The sequence below is a fragment of the Mchenga conophoros genome, linkage group LG11, assembly GCF_057382185.1.
Source record: "Mchenga conophoros isolate Kocher_MC1m ecotype Shallow Benthic linkage group LG11, M_conophoros_male_GT1.1, whole genome shotgun sequence".
NCBI lineage: Eukaryota > Metazoa > Chordata > Actinopteri > Cichliformes > Cichlidae > Mchenga > Mchenga conophoros.
In genome coordinates this window covers 26,660,759-26,675,351 of record NC_140536.1, presented here as the reverse complement: position 1 = coordinate 26,675,351, position 14,593 = coordinate 26,660,759, and the positions used below count along the sequence as shown (strand labels likewise).

The 14,593-nt window shown below is 40.5% G+C and overlaps 2 protein-coding genes across 4 annotated transcripts; both read left to right on the top strand.

Annotated features, from left to right (window-relative positions):
• The first annotated feature begins 181 nt into the window (after positions 1-181).
• Positions 182-6,172, top strand: dap3 (death associated protein 3). 3 transcript variants are annotated; one of them, XM_085292023.1, is made up of 13 exons: positions 182-344; positions 534-575; positions 700-813; positions 1,686-1,787; positions 1,914-2,022; positions 2,126-2,218; positions 2,557-2,687; positions 3,613-3,693; positions 4,360-4,524; positions 4,635-4,694; positions 4,773-4,862; positions 5,717-5,834; positions 5,918-6,172. In XM_085292023.1, exons 2-13 carry the CDS (start codon positions 537-539, stop codon positions 6,001-6,003), a joined length of 1,188 nt encoding a protein of 395 aa, XP_085148149.1. In that variant the 5' UTR covers positions 182-344; positions 534-536; the 3' UTR covers positions 6,004-6,172. The 3 variants fall into 3 exon arrangements, with proteins under 3 accessions (XP_085148149.1, XP_085148150.1, XP_085148147.1); XM_085292024.1 differs by having other exon boundaries at positions 182-387; XM_085292021.1 differs by having other exon boundaries at positions 183-355.
• A 1,555-nt stretch (positions 6,173-7,727) lies between these two features.
• gba1 (glucosylceramidase beta 1) lies at positions 7,728-14,559 on the top strand. Its single transcript, XM_085292013.1, has 12 exons — positions 7,728-7,867; positions 8,005-8,082; positions 8,225-8,416; positions 8,504-8,650; positions 10,198-10,331; positions 10,406-10,578; positions 10,678-10,767; positions 10,875-11,022; positions 12,669-12,893; positions 13,328-13,491; positions 13,580-13,696; positions 13,781-14,559. The coding sequence occupies exons 2-12, from the start codon at positions 8,010-8,012 to the stop codon at positions 13,884-13,886; spliced, it is 1,569 nt and encodes a 522-aa protein (XP_085148139.1). The 5' UTR covers positions 7,728-7,867; positions 8,005-8,009; the 3' UTR covers positions 13,887-14,559.
• The last annotated feature ends 34 nt before the right edge of the window (positions 14,560-14,593 follow it).

Sequence of the window (14,593 nt, the reverse complement as noted above, 5' to 3'; positions counted from 1 at the left end):
GGAGAACAGGGATATATCTAATGCTTTAAAGATCACTGTCTTTACCCTTTATAATGTATTAAACAGTCATAATAACTGTACCGTAATTATCAGAGGCCAAACGCCAAAGTCTGATAAACTCCATTTTCCTCATTTGTTGTCGCCTCGCCTCGTGCGGTCTGATTGGCTAAACCACCGCGTCACGTCACTTCCTTTGTGTGCAGCATGATGGCGGTGTCCATGACAGGTCTGGCACATTGACATCGGCTCGGTTTGTGCAGTATTTACTTTCCGTGACCGGAGTCTGGAGAGCCTTTTCAGCAGATGACGTTTGTCGAAATCTTCCTCACTGAACATTTAATGAAGTGAGTCGCAGGTGAGCAGCTTTCAGCGTCCGCGCGGCTCTGGGTTCGTTCCCGTTACTTATTACATACGTGTCTGCAGGACGACACAGCTAGCTGTTAGCTAACTGTTTATGCAAGGTTACAGGACACTGGTGTGTGTTTATATATCCTGGCGTTTTGAATTGTTTCTCTCTGTCCACCCTGTTTCAGGTCATGGCTCTTCACAGATTGTCCTCAAGGCTACGGCCAACGGTGAGGATAGGCTTTAGAAGCTGCTTCTTCGTAACCTGGACAGTACTTAAATATTTCACTTTATTGTCAAAACTGTCAGGTCAAAAATGTTTTTACTAACAGCTGTTGTGGCAAAATGTTGCAGGTAACCCACGTAAGGTCCCTACACAGCGGTGGACGCAGGCAGCAGCAGGAGGCTGTGGCTGTAGACTCGGAACCGGAACCTTTCTCAGTCTTCAGGACACCGGAGAGCGACCCGGTAAGCAAGACATGAGGCAAAGCTGGATTCATACTCGTGTTGTTGGGATAAGTGTTGAATCATTAGTCTATTAAACATGTACCTGCCCAACATTAACTTAACAAAGAAAAGCAAAACAGATGAACAAACCACCACTGCCGTTCAACACACTGAAGGGAAAATTATTTAAACACAAATCTTTATTTTAAAATTTTTTTTAAGACTAAAAATCAGCTATAGCAAACAAAAGGTCCAAACTTACCAAAATGAAAAAACAAACAAAAAGAAAACGCATTATCTTCTATTTCAGGTCAAAAGCCACATGTTAGACTTTACATTTATTAGTGTTTGTTCCTTTTTTTCCTTTTTTTTTTTACTATAAGTTGTTATTTTTCTGAATAGAGGAAATTGTGTTTGATCTAGCTGAATTTCTTTTACGTTCAGGTTATGTTGCATAAATGTGTTGCCTTGAAAAGTGACGCACTCACAGAATTTGGTGTCTGTTCAAAAGATTTGTCAGTGAGCATTGTCAGTCTTCATTTTACGGTGTTTCATTCTTTCTTCTGCTGTCCTGAAGATTTTTGTTTGTGCTGCATGAACTGCATGAGAACTCGTTCGCGACCATTACAGCCAGATTGAGATTTATACGGTGAAAATGGTTACAGGATGGTGGATAAAATGTTGTTATATAGAGGACGAGTATATATTTCTGTTTAGGGCAATCTGAGGGTTGCTGAGCAACTGACAAAGATCCAATTTAAAAACATTTTGTTGCAGCTTTTATAGAAATGCGACTGCATTGCTTATTCTTAAATCAGATATTTGGAATTTGTTGTCCCTTTAAGTGAAATGACTGAAAAAAGCTTATGAGTTTGACCTGCGTTTCCTTCCAGGCATGTCATTCAGAGACGCACATCGGACAGTACTACACTCTGCCCTCTGCACATATCCGCACGCTGTTCCCTTCAGGCCTCCCTTGGCGCTATCAGCAACAGGTAAGTTCATCCTTGGATGTGAGATCTGCATAGAAAAGTTACAAATGTGACCTTGTTTGTAGATTACAGTGTAGTTTTTCTTAAATGATTTAAGCAGCACTGATAAATTCTTCTCCATGGTTTTAGGTGAAGACATTTAACGAAGCTTGCATCATGGTGAGGCAGCCAAGCCTTGAGGTCATCTCTTACCTGAAAAAAACAGACTACAGCAAACCTGCTCTGCGATATTTATTTTGTATCCTTCAGAAACACACCTGCGCTGCCGCTTACAGAAAAGTGAACGCACTCTAGCTCTTGATCCTGATTAAAGCAGTCGTTGTCCTTATCAAGGTGTTCAGATGGGCAGAAGGGTACTGGGAAGACGATTTCTCTCTGTCACGCTGTCCACTTCTGCTACACACAGGGATGGCTGGTGCTTCATATTCCTGATGGTGAGACAGACACACCGGCTAAATGTCTGATTAGTAAACAGTAAGAAAGTGTTTGGGATGCGCTGATTCAATGGCCTGTTATGTGGCTCGTTGACTGGCATCAACCTGTCAGCAAATAAAATGACCTTTAGTGATGTTTTTCTGTTGTATGCGATCAACTTTCAACCACCCTGCTTGCAAATCCAATGATAAATGTATTAGTCGTTCAGAAAGAGTGTGGTGTCGGTTTAAAGGTCTTTAAACCTATTTATTTATTTTTAATGATGAATATATTATTTCACAATCGCTGCATCTCCTTCGTGAGAAGTTAACGATCAGTATCTTCTTTGCTCGCGCAGCTCATCAATGGGTGAAGAACTGTAAGGAGCTGCTGCCTTCATCCTATAACGCGTCTCGCTTTGATCAGCCATTACAAGCCACGACATGGTTACGCAACTTCAGGCTCACCAACGAACGCTTCCTTTCAAAGGTAACAATATGGACACAGTAATACGCAGTATTTAGAGTACTTTGAGTATTCAAAGTGAGATAAAGGCTTATCAATAAGCTGGACAAGTACTGGCTTTGATGTAGTTTAGGACTAACTTAAGTTATTAAATGACACCATTTAAATCTACCCGTCTTTACCCCGGAAAATGGTATGTTTGACATGGAGACACAGGTTCCTGTAGCATGTAAATTTCAGCGATGGTCTTCATCCAAACTTGTGTAACATTTTAAAGAAAAAATGTTCCACCAATAGCACACCTGGTTGAGCAGACGACCCGTGTGCCATAAACTGTGATCATTATTGATCCAGTAGTTTGGATCCCAGTCCACTTCATTCACTTCCAGCCACTCGCCCTCTTTCTGTCCCTACTTTAATGGCTAATCTATACTGTCCTTTCTACTAAATGCACCCCCCTAGAAAAAAAATGTCTATAAATAGTAAATATATGTACCCATATGTAACCACCAAACTTGAAAATTACTATAACTGGCTTAAATTTTCCTTCGTTAGATTCCGTCTTCAAGTCTTCTCCTTATGCACGTCCAGACCACTTCCATTTTTACAATGTTCTGTTTTGACTACTTGTACTTATGAATCTGTGATTTCACCATGGCAGGAAGTTTCTGTCTACACTAACACAATCTTGGCTCCTCATCTACCCTACACACCAGATCTGTTCTCCTCTGACTTTCACTTCTTTCTCAAAATAAAACCCTAAGGTTGCCATTTGAACACACTGGAGGAGATTCAGTATATATTGCAGGTGCACATATGCAAGTGGGCATAAAAGTAGTTCAAGGTAGCAAATCTAAAACTATGAGAAACATTGAAAGGGTTGGGTAAAAGTCTGGTGAGGAATTCAAATAGAAATGATGAGAGTTTAATGTTTCTGTTTCTTTGCCAGATAAAGACAAAGCATCGCTACATGTGGACAAAGAGAGAGTTCACCGAGGAGGGAAGTCTGCTAGGAGAGCTGGTGGATCAGGTGAGTCCTCCCTCTGTACAAATAAGTGGGAGTTCTGTTGTTTAGAGGATTTGTGTTTACCCTCCAAAACATTTTCATCATCCTGTTACTGATTCTTTTGTCCTGCCTGACTGATTCCCAACACACAGGTCATTAAAGTTTCATCTTTCACCTTGCCTGTGCTTGCTGGAGATCAATAGTGAATGAACTGAGCACTGATGGATCAGAACAATACTTTTGCACCATGCATGCTGACAAATGCTGCAGGAATTTATATGCAGCTTGTCAATTTCCCACTTGTATCAGTTGTGTCATTATTCCCATTTCTTTAAAAGATGGTGTGTGTATATATATATATATATATATATATATATATATATATATATATAAAATAAAAATATTTTTTTCTTTTTTTTTTTCTTTTTTTCTTTAAATGTAGGGGTAAGCTTGTCATATATATGGATAAAGCTTATATTAAGCAATTATCCTACAACAGCGAGTAGACAGACGGGTAGCCAGGTTTTTTTTCCTTTCTTCTTTTGGCTTCTGTATCAAACAGCTGGATGTTTACAGGCTTCCCCGTCCCACCCACACGCTACAATAACTCAGATTTTCTTCTGCTGCAGAGTTACTGTTATTTATATTCTTGATTTTGCTTCCATAACAAATGGTATTGCATCACTCTAGGGTATATCTCGTGTGAAGAGCAGCAGTGATGTTGTGGGGGCGGTGATGAAGGAGCTGAGGCTGCAAAGCGGGCAACCGGGTTCAGACTTCCACTTGGCCGTGGCAGTGGATGGTGTCAATGGCCTGTGGGGAAGATCCACCATCAAGAAGGAGGATAAGAGTGCTGTGAGAAGACACATATAGAGTCCTGTTATTCCTCAAAGATGTTTTCAGGCTTCTTCTACGTTTGCCACAGATGGAAAATCTCATGCGTCTCACTTTCTCACTGTTATCAGGTCGATCCAGAGGAGCTCACTTTGATTTATAACCTGAGGAAGCTCATGAGGAACGACTGGGTGAGAAGAGCACAAGGTGTTTACGAGAATATTACGTTGAAGAGATTTTCCATTAACGCTCTCTCTCTCTCGTTTTAGACTGGAGGCGCCATTATCGCCACTCTGTCCCAGACGGGATCGCTCTACACCCCCAAATCTGCCTACTTGCCTCAAGAGCTGCTCGGAGAGGTTAGAGGTCATTTGATTGTGCTTTATTATCTGTAGCACTCGCCCTCAAGCAGTGACGGCAGATTAGTCTTTGCTTGTCATTTTCAGTTTCGGCTATTAGTCAGGAAATTGCAGACTGAGCAACATTTTGTTGTCTGTGAGCATCAAATCATGCTGCATAACCAGCAATATTGTCAGAAAACAGATTTCTTGTGACATTTTTCAACAAAGGATGAATCTTATTCTTTGTTTAGTGCATACACGCCCTCTTTCTTTAGTAAGCTGGCTCTTCTATGCAGCAGCATGAATGTGAATGCTTCTGTTACTGTTCCCATTCTGCTCGCTGGGTTCAGTTTTGCAGTTATACAGCGTGACTGTGCCAATGCAGTCCGTTCTGTTCATCACAGCCATATTTGTCTGATGTATGCGTGTCACAAGATTCATTTGCAGATGGACCGATAAATCCATCTCTGTCGCCCACTTCTTACTTTGGATAACGATTAAACAATAAAACTCAAAGCAGGCTCGTAAAACATTCTGATCCCCCCCCCCCATTAAAAAGTGTTGGTGATGTAAGTTCACACTGTGTGGGCTTGACCTGAACTTTTTCTTTTCTTTTAAATGCATTAATTCATATTTAGAAATGTGCATTATTGATTTTTTTCCCCTTTAGTGCATCTATCTTATGTAAAGACTGATATTTGTTAGAGCCTGCAGTGCATGTTTTGCATTTTTATGATGATTCATACGTTCTCTATTTTTCTATTGTAAGTTATTGTCAGTATGTAAGTGATCATCAGCTGTATTGAAAGGCTTTAAACATGGTTGAAAGTGAGATTTGATGTTTTGTGTTCTGTTTGTGTTTTCATCATCAGAGGGGGTTTGACAGCATGGATCCATTCATTCCAGTTTCTGTGCCCAACTACAGCGAGAAGGAGTTTGAGAGCTGTTGCCTCTACTATATGGACCGCCACTGGCTGCAGCACCCACAGAGTGAGCGAGGATGGTGATGGTGACACTAATAACACGTAATTTAGGCTGTGTTTCTAATATTTTAATTTTTTTCCTCTAATCAGGTCGAACTGAGGAAGGGAAAAAAGAACTCGTCTTCTTGAGCAACAAGAATCCATCAATGTTGGACAGAATTTGTGGCTTCTTATGAGGATGCAAACAGATTAAAATCTCTCACACACACACACACACACACACACACAGTATCGGTCTACTAGAAATACAAAAACATACATGTGTCCATGTCTGTAATATGTATACTGTTGTAAACTATGATGCATGCGTGCTACTTTGATAATAAAATGTTAAAATAAAGAAAATAGTGCTTTTGGTTTTGTCAGCACTTTGATCTTATGTGGTCCGAAATCCTCAATTTCTGTCAGTGTAAATAGTTTAACTACACATTTAATCAATTAGATATCTTAATATAGGATACTGTAATGTGTAAAATTACAGAAATCTAAGTTTAATTACTTTGGTATATTGTGAGTGGCCATGGGGAAGGTGTTAGGAAAAGCTTTAAAATTGGATGCAGTTAAAAGTCCAGTCTTTCTCAGGGTGATTCTGGCCCCCAGGACTTTTGTTTCACACCCCGGAGTTTGGGTTTCAGGTACAGTCAGAAACACACTTTTCAAAAACCAGGACCAAAGTCCAGGTGGATCTGCTATACCGAGCAGGATTACTGGATTCACACAGGCATAGGAAAGGGTTGCTGATCACCATATGCTGGGAAAAAGTGTGTATTCCCCAATACCAACCAGCTAGCAAATAGAAAATTGTAATTTCAGTCATTAAGTGTCTACACCTATATATCTCTGGGATTTACTTAATGAGGTAAATTCTACAAGAGAATATAGCAGCCTCTCTGAACATTTGATAAATGGCAGTCATCAGGACTTTATGACTAGTTGATAAATAATTCACTGGGGTTGAATTTTACAAATTTTAATTAATAATTTTAAAAACTGTAACCAAACATCACTGGCTTACTTTTATGGTCCAAAGTTGTTTGTTGATTTATTATGATCTACTACGAATGTCGGTGAATAAAAGCAAGCTGGTTCAAAATGCAGTACTAGTAAATTTACTACTAGTCTAGTTTCATACATTCACCAGCTTGGAGACCACGTGTCCCATTTCCTGTTGGCCTGCACTGCATTTTTATCCCTCGTGCCCTTGTCCCACATATTACGACAATGTCCCACATTTTAATTGGCTCAGGTTTCCAAACGTGAAGTCATGTCTCACAACACACGTGTGACACAAAAAGAATCACGCAGACCTAGAGATGCATCCTCCCCGAAACCCAGATATGATAACCAAATGGAAAAGCCGCTGAAAAGCTAGCGTAACAGAAAAAGACATTACAATACAGAAATGGAGGAAGAACTTGACATTTATGCGTAAAGCCTATTTGATCAGTGAAGAAATCGGAAAAAGTCGTTCAAATAAAATAGCTTTTATTCCTTACAAGATGTTAGTAACAGCAGTAATCTGTTGTTATTTATTTATTTATTTATTTTAAATTGTTTTTTTCAAAGCTTTCAGGTTCATAATTTCTCAAATATAGCGCATTGAGGTAGCTTGCTGTGAATTGGGGCTATATAAATTAAAATCAGCTGAACTGAAAACCTTTCTGAGGTTATTAATATATTTGCAAAATATTTAAAAATATTTATTTTTGTAATTTTCCGTATATTGTTCTATTGCCCAATCGTGCAGTTACGTAATTGGCTTAGTATTTTCTTCCTTTGCACTTCTTGCTCTCTATGTTGCAATAAAGTTGATCTAAAAAAAAAGTGGGGAAAAAATGAAGGTATAGCACCACCTGGCTGCCGATGCGGAATATTGCATAGTTGTTCACGTGATCATATGTAACGTCACATGACTGGCTAATAGGGAGGAAGTGGGGAAAGTTGTTTGGGATGAAATTTGATCAAATTGGAGAAACGTGAGGAGGACTGACCTTTCTAGTAACTCTGTAGGACATGAGGTAAACTGCAGGAGCGTCTAAGGTGAGCACATCTTCTTCTACGTTTACAAAGTGCGCCGTATGACAAGGATATTAGTAAAAGCACGCACCTCTGTCTGATACGTGTGTTTTTCTAAATAAAAACTCGCACTTCTATGTTTAAAACTACTCTGTTTGTAGATAAAATGGCCCTTTCATCTCTGTCATCTGTCCTGTGGGCGCTCCTTTTCGTGGCAGCACAAGTGATCCTCTCTGCAGGTAACCAGGAAAACACACAGACACACACACACACACACACACACACACACACACACACACACACACACACACACACACACAGCTTGTGTGTCTTTTATTACTGCAGAAGAATAATTGTTAACTAGATTTATTCTTCTCCCAGGTTACAATAAATGTGTTGCCAGAAACTTTGGCTATGACTCTGTGGTGTGTGAATGTAATTCGACATATTGTGACAGCATTGGATCTGTCAGCCTACCTCCACTGGGCCAGTTCTCGTCCTACCTGAGCAACATTGCGGGCAGCAGACTGGAGGCCAGTCAGGGTGAAGTTCGGGCTAACAGCACTGGAGAAAGTGGGTAGAGGAGTGGCATTTTAAGATACCATCAGTGATGCTGGAGCAGGTGCAGAGCATTTCTGTCTGCTTTTGTGTTTCTTTCAGGGCTCAGGTTGACTATCGTTCCCTATCAGAAGTACCAGAAGACCAGGGGATTTGGAGGGGCGATGACAGATGCAGCAGCCATCAATATACTCTCTCTTTCTGCTGGTGCACAGGAACAGCTGCTGAGGCAGTACTTCTCCAGTGAAGGTACACTGCCACTGTACCGGGGAGACATAGCCTTACAGCCTACGAAAGGGCGATACAAAGTCAGGCAGTAAAATAATACTAATAGGTATAAGAAGGGTAACAGAAACGAGGAGATGTTAGACAGTTTGGGGTATTAAAAGGCACTTTTTTTTAACTTGCATCAGCAGCATGATGATCATCAAAACATGTCATAGCCCAGTATCAGCACCAGTTATAATTGACTGAGTGATTAAAAAATAAAATGATTCCCCAATGATATACACAGATGTAACAAATATATGCAGAATAACTAGAAAAGGGTTTTGTGTCTAATTGTGTCTCCTTTTTTATTTTCTCTATACATTTACTGTTACACTGTTACAATGGTAGTACGACATCAGTGAGACAGCATGTCCCCAGTGATCTGAAGGGTACTTAGCACAGCAAACCCACTCACCTGCTGTTTAGACCTGGTGTGTATGAAGGGCAGCCAATCAGAAGAAAGTGTCATTAAAGAATGGGGCAAGGGAGCTAAAAAAAAAAGCTTGTTTCACAGTGGATGAAACTGCACCCAGGCCCAGTAAAATGCAAGTGTGGTGAACTGTAACGCAAAGCTGTTCTAGTAGAGTCAAAGTTTAAAGCTATAGAGCTGGAAATTAGTATTAGGGCCCTCTATAAAGTAGAGTCTCATCTAATTCAGTTACAGTTTGGTTAGAAATATAAAACCTGAGGACATGAAGAACAAAAAACGGTGCACATCCTGCCAAGCCCTGATCATTGACATCACTGGCCTGAGGCAAGTAATAGATGGTGCCATGATTACAGGATTATTGACACTTGTAGATGTCTTAGAGCAGCCAAAAAGGAAGAAAAAAAGCAGATCAAAACCAACAGTCATTCAACACAATTACCTTCATTCAGGAAGGAAAAAACGATTTTAACCAAAAATGGCCTTAGTTCAATTATTTTCCACTTCCCAGATGTCCTGCTTCCCTCCTAAGCTGAGGCCAGATGTGTTTATCTGGTTAACTGAAAGGAGGAAATCATTTTAGTGAAGCTGACTGCACTGTGGGAAAGCGGTCGACCAGTAAACACCAACAGCTGCCTGGCAAATGTACGGACAAAAAGGGTGGTACCTGGGTTTTTTCTTTTCTTTTCTTCTCCATTGGAAGTGGGCTGTCTGGGATTCCCCTCTCTGTGTGGAGGCTGCTCACTAGGACGAGAGTACAATGGCGTAGGTCGGCAGAAAACGCTGAAAGAGCCTTCTCCTGGTGAGGAGGTTGAAAGACTGTGAAAGTTGAGCACACCTGCAGAGTTCTTTTCTTGCCCAAAAACTACAACTACAGCCATGACTCAGCTACTATGAAGGGCATCCTGCCAGAACAGCTTCCTTGGACGTTGTTATTGATGCCTCAGATTTCTGGAAATCTATTGCATGGCTTGTTCACCAGTCTTCTAAAACATATTCTTTAAAGAGTTTTTACACCGTGGAATAAAATGCTATAATTGTTGAGTAATAATACTGATTTATCCCCCAGCTTTGGTTGTGTTGATGTGTTTTGTGGCAGGTATCGGCTACAGTGTAGTGCGTGTCCCCATGGCCAGCTGTGACTTCTCCACACGTCTGTACACCTATGCTGACACACCTGGAGACTATGATCTGCACAATTTCACTCTGGCCCCAGAAGACATCAACATGAAGGTGTCTGTCTTTTGTCTCGCACGCTGACACGGCCGTTGTCGCCCATGTCTCATCTTACCTCCTTTGTGTTCCAGATCCCTCTCTTGCAGCGTGCGCAGGCCTTGTCTCCTCGTCCTCTGTCTCTGCTGGCCAGTGCCTGGAGTGCCCCCGCCTGGATGAAAACGAACGGTGCACTCACAGGAAAGGGCTCCCTGAAGGGCCAGCCAGGGGGCAAGGAGCATAAAACCTGGGCTCAGTACTATGTCAGGTGACTTCTGTGGCTTAAAATCAGATTGATATCAGATATTGGAGGAGCATGATTCAAGAGAAATGTATTCTGTTTGGTGCTTTAATCATTTCCTGTCAGGTTCCTGGAGGAATATGCTAAATATAACTTGACCTTCTGGGCACTGACGACAGGAAACGAGCCCTCTGCAGGAATGATGACAAACTACAGGTCTACTCAGATGCATTAAAAGTTTTTTTCATATAAAAAATGTTAAGCATTGAGCTGTGGATTCTAAATTTTGCAGCAGACTGACAAGCATATTTGTCTCACTGCAGTTTTCAAGCCCTGGGCTTCACTCCTGAGGAGCAGAGGGACTGGGTGTCTCTGGACCTGGGCCCTGCCCTGCACGCTTCGTCATACCCACACACACACATCCTCATACTGGATGACAGCCGCATTCTGCTGCCCCACTGGGCCAAAGTGGTGAGTCAGTAAACAGAAGGGTAGCAGGAAAGGTCATGGCAAACTTTATTTTACCTGAGGCAAATAAGAAATTAAAAATGAATCAGTTTTAGGAGAATAAATGAATCCAAAACATCTTAACAAGATAACTTGAAAGCCTAATGTAGTGAAATACAAGAAGGGGAAGAGGGAATAAAGAACTTTTTTTGACTTCAAGTCTCACAAACTTGGTGTCCAAACTGTTCAGCAAAGGAAAAAATGTCAATCTGATAAGCTGTTGATAGAAATCAACCCAAAGAACGACGCTTGTCTTGCTATTTCACGACAGTTAAGAATCAGATGAAACCAGGCTAAAAGCAGATTAATGCAAATGTTCTGCAGTGGTTCAACAAATAAAGTCAAAACCACTAACACTGTAAGGCATCTTTCACAATTATGTTGAGTGAAGTGCATTATTTTTCCTTTTCAAGGTCTTGTTAATCACTGTTTCAACCATAATTTCCATTAACATGACTTGTGGAGGGATATTAAAGTATATATGGATGAATTAGCCACTTACAAACTCCAAAGACTGATTTACACCAAAAAATAGGGAAGTTGTTGGATCTGCAAAAGAAAAATGCAAGCAACAGGCAAAACTGTGGCCCTGTAGTCTAATTTAACCAAATAACTTATTAAAATCAGTATTTACCCATTATGCTATAATTAGCTTCCAGTTAGCCTATTGAGGCTAGGGGAAGGACTTTAAGAAAAAAAACTTGGTGTCACTCGATGAAAGTCCAGAGGAGAGTTTATAGTGGTAAAATGAGTCGTGACTGGAATTGGAATCACATAAAAGGACATTTACTTTACTCAGTGTCTACAGCGGCTGTGAGGAAACGTATATTTAAAGACTTTACTGAAACCTTTTGGGAGGAAATAAATCCAGTATTTTGTGTATACTTTTCTAGGACTGATCTGGAAAATTGTAGCGCTGTTACTTTAACCACGTGGAAAGTTTTATTCCTTATCTCTGCCAAGGAGGTTTGCACGTGTGTGTCATCTTTCTATCTGTGAAGTTATGAGTGAATTCTGATAAAATTGAATGATTTATTGATAAAATCGACAAAAAGTCTTAATGCTTAGAAACTATGATTCTTACAAGTATGGTGTATTGTCAACACACAGAAAGTACCATATAAGGATTTAAAATGTCACGTCACGTTTGACCTCTGACCTGACAACATACGCTTATAGGGATATGTGGGGATTCTAAATATGTTAATATATTACGACATTGTTATTTACTTTACAGTAAAAGCTTATAGCTTTTAAATAAATACCAATTTGAGTACATTTACAATGTTTTATGAATAAGTGTTTTTTTTTTTTAAAAACAAAGCAAAACTTTTTTCACTTGATATTTATTAGTGTACATTTAAACAAATGTACTAAACAATAAACAATCAAAATTATGTGAAGTATATTAAAATTAGCTATTGGTTTTAACTGCACTACAAAACTTCTTACATTTCAAAATAACAAAGAAAACAAAATGAATATGTAAAAATGCGAAAGGTTCCCCTTAATAGTAAATACTGTCCAGCGACTGAGCTGCCCTAGCAGACGTTTGTGCTCTCTGAGTGCTTCTTGTTTTCGTTATTATTTTTTCCCTCTTGTCCCTCCAGGTCTTAAGTGATATTCATGCAGGAAGGTACATCCATGGTGTGGCAGTCCACTGGTACTTAGACAGCGTTGTGCCACCTGACATCAGCCTGGGAACCACCCATGACCTCTACCCGGAGTATTACCTGTTTGGCACAGAGGCCTGCGCTGGTTGGAACCCGCTAAACAAAGGAGTGATGCTGGGAAGCTGGGACAGAGCTGAACAGTATGCACATGACATTATAGAGGTAAGATCATATTATCTGATGCGTGGAGGTTTGTGCTTGTTCAGTCAGATCCACTGCAAAAAGAGAATTTGACAAGCTGTGAGCTGTTCCAGAAAGGTGAGTCACCTCCCTTCGTGCTGCAGTGCAGGTTGTGCACACACTCGAGAGACTGCAGGCCTGCAGGCCATCAAAGCAAGCTGGAACTAGTGTTTAGTTTCTTCTTTCTTCACTCTCTTTCAAGGGAAATTGGACTCCTTCCATTCTCTCTCTTTTGCATGGGTGAATTCAGGCTGCAGACGCTCTGAGAGTCCAGAGGAATTTGTTTATGTAGACGTGCAATCCCTGCGATAGTTAAACAAAATGCTAGTTCAGCAGGCTGACTAAATTACACATCTTACTACAAAACACAGAGGAGGTAGCAGATAGTAAACTGTGGGTGTTTTTCTCCACGGCAGGACTTGAATCATTATGTGGTCGGCTGGACTGATTGGAACCTGGCGCTGGACCCGAACGGTGGACCAAACTGGGTTAAAAACTTAGTGGACAGCCCTGTTATAGTGGATGCGACGCGTGATGTCTTCTACAAGCAGCCGTCTTTCTACAGCATGGCCCACTTCAGGTAGTCAGGATCTCTGCTCACACTGAATGCTACATTTCACCCGTTCCATTACTTCACTGAGATCTTCTTACATGATCTTTCTACACAGCAAGTTTCTGTGGGAGGGGTCTCAGAGAGTGGGGGTGTCTGCCAGTGGAGAGACACACCTGGAATTTTCTGCCTTCATCCGACCTGATGGCTCACTAGTGCTCATCATACTCAACAGGTAAGGCATATTTAATCTGTTGTAGGAAATGTGGCATGATGGGTAAACACTGAACTGTTTCTATGCTTTGTTTTTCTTTTTTAGATCATCATCAGACATCCTGTTTGAAGTCTGGGACCCTCCTGTGGGTTACATCCCCTCCACTGCTCCAGCTCATTCTCTGCTCACACTTGCTTGGAAAAGGCAGTGATCATTAAAGCAGTTTCTCAGACTGCATATTTGTTTCAGCTGAACCACATTAAAAGCATTTCTCTGCGAATTTGCACACAGGATGATCATAAAACCTCCTGATTTTAGGGCCTTAATTTTTGTTTAGCTCCTACCTCTGGACCAAGCAAGCAAGAGGAACCTCTGACATAAATGTAGGGCGATTGCATCACTTCAGCATTCCTTTTGGCAGTGTGAATACAAACAGGAAAAAAGCCCTTATAAGCCCCTAGTTCTTGAGAAAGATTTCAGTGTGGCTTTGGGAGTCTCCACAACTGTTTGGTCCAAAAACCCCTAATACAAAAGCTGTTTTATGTTTTAAGTTTCATCACACAGACATATTATTTTGTTTTGCTGTGATTTTTTTTTTTTTTTTTAAACATAACTTGAGTAATTCCTGTATTCATTTAAAATAACCACAGGAAACCAGACATTCAACACATTATTTCCCCTTTCAAATGTCTTGGGGGGGGGAAAAATGATGCCTGAAAAGAATATACACATTAGCCTGTGCTACGTAATCACTGGTGCCTTGATTTCCTTTTAATAACATGCTTGACATGGCTCTGATCAAATCATGTAATGCACTGAATCTGTAAATAATTTAAGTTGTTGCTATTTAATCATATTTGCTAAATAAAACAATGTTTGAAATTTGGAGGAACAACTATTACATGGATTGTGAGCAAT